This window comes from Arachis hypogaea, chromosome 10, assembly GCF_003086295.3.
Source record: "Arachis hypogaea cultivar Tifrunner chromosome 10, arahy.Tifrunner.gnm2.J5K5, whole genome shotgun sequence".
NCBI classification, from domain to species: domain Eukaryota; kingdom Viridiplantae; phylum Streptophyta; class Magnoliopsida; order Fabales; family Fabaceae; genus Arachis; species Arachis hypogaea.
The window spans coordinates 6,589,235-6,597,381 of NC_092045.1; the positions used below are offsets into that span (position 1 = coordinate 6,589,235).

General features: G+C 28.5%; 1 protein-coding gene across 1 annotated transcript; it reads right to left on the reverse strand.

The window, feature by feature from the left end:
* Positions 1-2,632: 2,632 nt before the first annotated feature.
* LOC112714980 (cytochrome b561 domain-containing protein At2g30890) lies at positions 2,633-6,964 on the reverse strand. Its single transcript, XM_025766690.3, has 4 exons — positions 6,606-6,964; positions 5,728-5,889; positions 4,122-4,270; positions 2,633-3,236 (listed from the first exon to the last, which is right to left on the reverse strand). Exons 1-4 carry the CDS (start codon positions 6,741-6,743, stop codon positions 2,951-2,953), a joined length of 735 nt encoding a protein of 244 aa, XP_025622475.1. The 5' UTR covers positions 6,744-6,964; the 3' UTR covers positions 2,633-2,950.
* Positions 6,965-8,147: the final 1,183 nt, after the last annotated feature.

Consider the following 8,147-nt stretch of genomic DNA (forward strand, 5'->3'; position numbering starts at 1 on the left):
GATAGAATTCGGATGGATTTGATGGAGTTTCTGCAGAAGAAGAGAAGAATGCGAATGATGCTGTCAACCATGACCTCTCTGCACTCAAACCTGAATAACTCGAGTTACAGAAGTCCAATGGATGTGATTCTAGTGGCGTTGGAAAGCTAATTTTCAGAGCTTTCCAACGATATATAATCGTTCATACTTCTTTTCCATAAAATCTGCAAGGGCGGCACCTAACTTGAGAAATCTCAAGTTAGGCACAAGATACAACAACTACACACAGCAAGGTGGACCAATGATTCTTGTACTCTCGGGAAGGTCCAAGTAAGGCGCAGCCATGAGGACAATGCCTTGAGTAAGGTGCATGGAAATCCAAGCAAGGCGCAAGGCCCTTTTCCTTGATCCAAGTAAGGCATAATCCAACACCCCTCCACTCAAGTTAGGCGCGGTCCTTCTTCAAGTTAGGCGCCACTCCTACGAAGCGAAGTGGTCCCCACATTACAAGGCTCGAAGATTTTAACTAATTCTGATTTAAATTTGTATTCTATTTTAAATTAGAAAAAGATATTATTTTAGTTTTAGAAAATAGATTTTAAATTAATTAGGATTAGATATAAAAGGGAAAAGAAACTTCTCTTCGAGGATTATTCCATCTCATCTCAAAAAATTCACAGTTTATTAGAATTCTAGTTTTCACTCTTTTTCATGAGCAACTAAACCTCCACTGTTAAGGTTATGAGCTTTGTCTATTGTATGGATTGATTCTGTTCCTTATTTTTTTCTATTTTAATTTATGTACTGATTTATATTTCAAGAATTATTTTCGTTCTTTATTTTATGAAATTGGGTGGAACGGAAGTATGACCCTCTTTCTAATTGAGTTCTTGTATAACTTGGAAAAGCTCTTTACTTGAACTTAGAAAAGCTCTTTACTTGAACAATAGCTTGAAAACATATTCTCCTAAATTTCTAATTATCTGGATTTAACGGGATACGTGGCATATAATCCTCTTATATTTGGGTAATTAAGATTTCTGTGGCACATACCTAGAATTGAACTTCACCCGCTAATTGGAATTAATTGACCAAGGAATTGGCGGTTGATGAATTTTAGAGGAGACTAAAAAGGTCTAAGGAATTAGGTTTTAGTCATATATAGTTTGCCAGGAATTAAATCTTGCATGATTAAAATAAATTAATAAGAAAAGTCAATCCGAAAAATAGATAACTCTGAAGCCTTAACTACTTTCTCCATATTTTATTCCCAACTTATTTATTTGCCTGTCTTCTGATATTCTGAGTTTCTTGTTTAATGCTTTTTAAACTCTCAAACACCATTTTCTGTTTGTCTAACTAAGTAAATTAATCAGCCATTGTTGCTTAGTCCATCAATCCTCGTGGGATCGACCCTCATTCACATGAGGTACTACTTGGTACGACCCGGTACACTTGCTGGTTAGTTTGTGGTTGTAAATTCTGCACCACTTACCCACCTTGGCCTGTTCAGATTATTGGGCCTTATGCACCATAATTGGATCAGACCCAACAATTTTCACAATGGATGCACCAACCTCACCACCATCTATCTCTTGAACTTCCTCACTGGTACAGACTTTTCTAGCAGTTGTACCATCTTTGTGAACAACAAAAAGCTCCACTATGTTGTCTCTCAGTCTAATTTTGGCCATCTCCATTACATCCTTGTCTGTTTGAAGTATCCTCAGTGCTTCCTCTGTTTCTTCTTTTGGAGACTTATATCACATCGCAGCGATGTTCTCTACTAAATAACCATGTTCGACAACTATCTTAGTAGCCTCAAACTTACTCCATATATCTTCATCACAGTAGTCCATTATGAAAGTCTCACCCCCAACATAGTGTAAATGTTCACCATCAAACCCAAACTTTTCTCCATCATATATCTTATCACTAAAATAACTCATTATCTCAACAACTGTTAGACAAATATAACATACTCAATAAAATTCTCACATTAATCAACAACAACAGAAAAGCATAAATTCAATCACTAGGGCAAAATAAAAACTTTCAAAACAAAATAAGAAACAAATATTGAGCTATAAAAAAATACAATCACACATACAGCAACAACAGAAAAGCATAAATTCAATCACTAGGGCAAAATAAAAACTTTTAAAACAAAATAAGAAACAAATATTGAGCTATAAAAAAATACAATCACACATACAGCATTATCACATATCATCATGCATTAAGATGAAAATCAAATGGGTGGAGAAAATTTGATAAATGAATACTTGACACAATCTTCTTCAAGAGATTAAGGGTTTCAAACTAACTGCTAGGGTGGAACTTGAATATTAGTGAACGACAATGTTACCTCTCTACATTCGAATCGCAACCCTTGAATGACGATCGGTAGGATTTGTGGGTCTTTTTTTCGTTTCGTACTTCACAAGAAGAAGAAGAAGAATAAGTGTTAGAGAATGCGTTCTGTCTCAACGCGGGAACACTTACACATTTATTAATCTCTACCCCTTCAAACGCCCACGTCGAACACACCGTTACCAATTTACTATGACTTAATGGCAGGACTTGATTGAGACTAATCAAAACTATTTTGAATATAAATAGGACACTTTAAACGTTGGAAACTAAAATAGAATTCACCCCAAACGTAGAGAACCAATTTAATATTATACCCCAAATTATCATGTGCATCTTGTAAATTAACTTCATGATCTCCATGAAATTACACTTTTACTTAATTTATTTTCCAAAGAACAAACATTAAACCAATATATCTCATATATCTTCAAATCCCAACCCCCTCTCCCCAATTGTCCCCTCATCCTCCAAGAAATAAAAAAACAAATTATAAATTCACATATTCAATTATACATGTTTTCAAATAAATTGTATCCTAATCCTATGCAAAAGTCCTCCTCAATAAATTAATGGTATTTCTAGTTCATTCTTCATGTCAACAAGATTCAGGCTTCAACACTTTGTCCTTTTGACCTTGATGATAAGGGGGCTCTTGAGACCTAAGATTCACTACTTCATTGCCCAAAAGCACTCCTTGGTTTTGTATATAGACCCACTTTTCTTGAAAAAGGTAGAGAAACACAATCAAAGTTATCTGAATTGTGAAGAATATTCCATCTATGGCTCCTAAGCCAGTATATACAGCCAACACACCAAGTAGTGACACTGAAGTTCCCACTATCCAGTGTGCCAAGAACCACACTCTTCTTCTTTTCGATCCCCTGAAAATAAATAAATAAAATTCTCCTTAATAAAATTAACAAACCAGTTTAAAATATTAAATAAAGTGAAATTAGTTTATAATTTTTCAAAAAGTAACAAACTTGTATCTAGGTTTCTTTAAAAAGAATTATGATTTAAGGAAGACTAGAATTATATGAAATGTATTTATTAGCCAACTTGAAGGAGTATATAAAATATAGGTTTAATTGTTCTGTCGGTGTTTATAGTTTCAATGAATTTTCAATTAGGTTCCAATATTTTTTTTTGATTGAGTCCTATATTATATCAGATTTTGTAATTAAGTCCCTACCGTAACAAAAACGATAAAATTAACAGAATATTTTGTTAAACAAATCGAATATGCCTAACATTTTATTGAATATTCTATATAGTTTAACAGAATATTTTGTTAATTTCAACGTTTCTATCACAGTAGAGACTTACTTTCAAAATCTAATATAGTATGAGGACTTAATTAAAAAGAAAAAAATATAAAAATTTAACTAAAAATTTGATAAAATTATAGAGATTGACAGAATAATTAATCCTAAAATATATCAGAATGCATATAATTGTAGGCAGCATCTTAGATGTATCAGATTGAACTTGTGATATCATGTACTAAATTAATTCAATGTTTTTTTTTTTATAGAAATTAATTCAATGGTTCAAATCTTGAATAATGTATTAACATTCCTTATGGTTAAAAATACATTATTTTATTAAATTACTTAAACGCATAATGGGTTATCAATGGGAAAGTGCAAAACAATCCATGCTTGGATTTCTAGGGTGCAAGTGTGAATGGCCTAACCAGGAAAAAAAAATTAAGTAGATAAAACATTTTTTTAATCATTACTAAGAGGCAATGCAATTATTTTTACCTTTGTGGTCGAAAGATACCAAGTACAAGTTGAAGCCAGATGACAGCATATAATGCAACCCCTAATCTTTGATGATTATTGTTGAAGAGGTTATTAAAATTTTTTATGGACATTATTGCCCCTGCCGTGGCAATAACTATAGCAAGCATCTGTTGGAAAATAAAACACAAAGTATAAATATATTATGTATTAACATATTAAATATTTAAAAGGCAAGGATAACTAATGTAATGAAAAATTTCTTTTGTTGGTGTTCTTTTTCCCCTAATTTTTTTTTTATATATTTGAATCTAATTAAGATCCTGACTAAAAGATCAAAATACTTACATCTTAATAATCAATTTTACTTTTATTACTATTTTCAATGAAAAATAAGGGTAAAAGTTCCTGTATAATGAGCCTTATATATATAAATATTTACTATTTTTGTTTTGTGTGTTTTTTTTTTTCTTATACTTACTTTCATTTTTTACTTGCATTGATAACTATGACTTTGCTGGTTAGTGGTTAGTAATAGTACCACAGCCAAGAGCATAATTTGTGGGTTCTTTTCACAGACTTTATTTGTTTGAAAGTCTATTTAATATATAATGACTTTCACTTTCTTGTTCTCAACGTATCCATTATTGTCTTTGTCAAGAATCTAGGAGGCAATAGTACTTAATCACTTGACCTTATTACTAACTACCAAGCTTTTTAAAACAAGTTTTTTACTTTAGGTTTTGCTAATTTATGCTCTTAAGCATACCATAAAAAATATTTTATAAAAATTATTATAAAAATTAATTTTTTTATATTTTTAATGAATACATAAAAAATATCAAAATTTTTTTATTATTATCTTTTTAAAATGTGCTTTTAGGATACAAGTTTATTAAATCTTTTTAGATTTTACTCATTAAATTTAATATGTGAAAATTCAAATGTTATCCCTGAAAGAACTTAATTAAATAAGTCCGTAGTAAAATACAGACAAATGTGGGTAAATTTTGTTTTTCTTAATGATAATGCTTATACGAATTTGAAATATTTGTGAAAAAAATCGGTTAGTATTGACATAAATCTAAAATAAATAAAAATATTAATCTTCCATCTTTGTTTGTTTGTTTTTTATGGGCTGATAAGTATTTTCTAAGAATAACTTTAATTGACCTATTAAATTAATTCTCAATCAAAACCATAAATGCTTGCCAACAGTAGCATTATTCTAAAAATATAATAATTAAAAGAACGAAAATATTACGTGTACAACAGAAATCAGTCACTAAAATAATTATTATTATTATTATATATATATATAAATATATTTATTGTTTAATTTATTTTTAATATATATTTTATATTAGTACGTAGTTAATTTAGTGACTGATTTCTTAGCATAATTATTAAAAGAATTGGATTAACCTCTTGTAAAATAAGAAAATTAGTAAAATAAAAGAATAAAAGACTAAATACTCTTAAATCAATATAATAAAATTTACCGTGATAAAAATTATAATTTTAATAATGAATAATCTCTTAGTTTATTATTTTATAATTTTTTTTTTCACTTTAGAGATTCTTTCAAAAGGATTATCCTGTAATAGAGGGGGTAAGATATACTTGCCTCCAAAATTGCATGAAGATAGAAAATAATCCTAAGCCTTTTTGGATTCTGCTCTCTGTTTCCATGTCTGATTGCTAGAATACCAAAAGGCATCAAGAACCCCATTGAGGCCCATAGCAGAAAACCATGAACTGTGATTTCCAATACAAGTCTTGGATTCATCTTCATATATGAAAAAACCATAATACAAGTTAGCTTCACAAACGACAATGCTCACGTGAATGAGCCTTAATTGGCATGAAAAAAAGGATATCTTATGTGTATGAATTTTTTTATTAAGATTGTTTGGTCCAAAAATTCTCACACAAGAATTTAAAAATGCGCAAATTAAACATAAAAGGCTAATTTATGAAGATTTTTAGTTTATTTTGTTCTTCAACCAATCAATAATCATACCCAAAAGAAGAAATTTGAGAAAATTAAAGTACCAAAATTATCTAGAACAAATTTTATTGCTCACAAAATTATTCATAAAAGAACAAAGATTCAAACCTTTAAAAAATTTATTCATGAAAAATTATTTGGCTTACAAAATTACCCAGGTTTTGAGTAAATTCATAAAAATAATAATAATAATATTAAAGAGATAAAAAAATCAGTAAAAACTTGTTTTATTTAACATTTATTAATTGTTACAATATTTAATAAATACTAAATAAAACAAATTTTGAATGTTTTTTGCTAATGTTTTTTTGTTACCGAATATTTTTGAAAAATAAAGCGTTTTGAGTTTGAAAAACTAACTTTTGCTCTTGACTCTTACTAGTGATGAGATAATATATATTAGGAAAAAAATGTTATACTTCACTGAACTTTAGGAAGCAGGGGAATAATGAAGTGACAATGCTGCAGAAGAAGAAGAATAAATGTAATAATACCTCAATACGGTTGCCTTTGGTGCTTAAAACATGAGTGGCTATGAGTTCCTTATTGTTTTGCTCTTGTGATGAACTAACAAGGGTAGTAAACAAGATGAGAACAAGACTTGCTTCAAAGAGCTTTTTCTCAATACCCATTTCTTCTTCTCCTGCTGGAACCTCTAGGAGAGAATTGAGATACAATTTGTGGTGAGAGAGGTCAGAACTCAGAGGATTGTTAAGCTCTAACCATATTCCTAATAATTAAGTGTATGTATGTTAATATTGCAGCTTAAAGTGACATAGTTGCATGGAAATTGATGGTTTTAATTAGTTCCCAGGATCTTTATAAATAAATGCAAGGTAGTGGGAATGAATTTAGAAATAAGAAATATGAAATATGGAATATAATGTCAAACTTTGTGGGGTTCACTACTTTAACAGCCTTTTTCTGAGTTTATGGAGGAAGAATGTGGACTTGCATTGCATAGAGCCAAAGTGTGTCAGATTTCAATGGAACAATTTAATATAAAATAATGAGATTATTTTATATTTACATTTATAGTTAAATTTTATAAATAATAGAATCAAACTATATATTATTTATAATCAAAATACAAATAAAAATATAAAAAAAATCAATGATGAGTAATAGATGAATGATGATTGATTTTCTATATTGATAAAATATTTGATTATTCTATTATAAAAAATTTAATTATTTTCTTGTATAAAATTTAGTTATTTTAATAATAATGGGTAAAGTATATATTTGTTCCTGAAATTTGGCAAAAGTTTCAAAATATCTCTAAGTTTTATTTGTTTTAATTTTGTCCGAAAAATTTTCGATTTGTATTAAATATACCATCGACAGCTAAAATTTTCAAAAAATTTAAGACCAATCTAACAATAATGCGTGAAAATTATGTTTGATTTACTTGTGTTGAGGATTGTTTTTATGAAATTGTTGTTGAATTTATCTTAAATTTTTTAAAAAATTAGCCATCAGGGATATATTCGATGCAAATAAAAAATTTTTGGGACAAATTTGAAACAAAATAAAAACTTAGAAGTATTTTTAAAAATTTTGTCAAATTTTACGGACAAAAAGTATACTTTACCCAATAATTTATTATTTTATTACAAATATGCAAAATACATATAAATATACACATATATATAAATAGGGTAATGCTAGATAACCAATAACTTTTTTGAACAACATGAACAAACATATATAAAATTAAAACATACTACATTTTCAAATTATCTATCTAAATCTTAATATTAGAATAATCATCCGCACACCTATTGACTTTTATATTTATATATTATTTTCGATATATATAAAAATGTATTTCCATTATTTAAATAGTTTTTTTTAAATATATAATAGAATGTGATAAAAATGATTATATAACTTTTTTTAATTTTCACAATATACTATAATTAACCCCACACATATATATGTATACAAAGAAAGTAAGAAAGATAGAAAAGTTGGCCATGGTAGAATTCAAGTATCTGAAAGACATTATCTTTTGCTTCCCACTATTGCATACG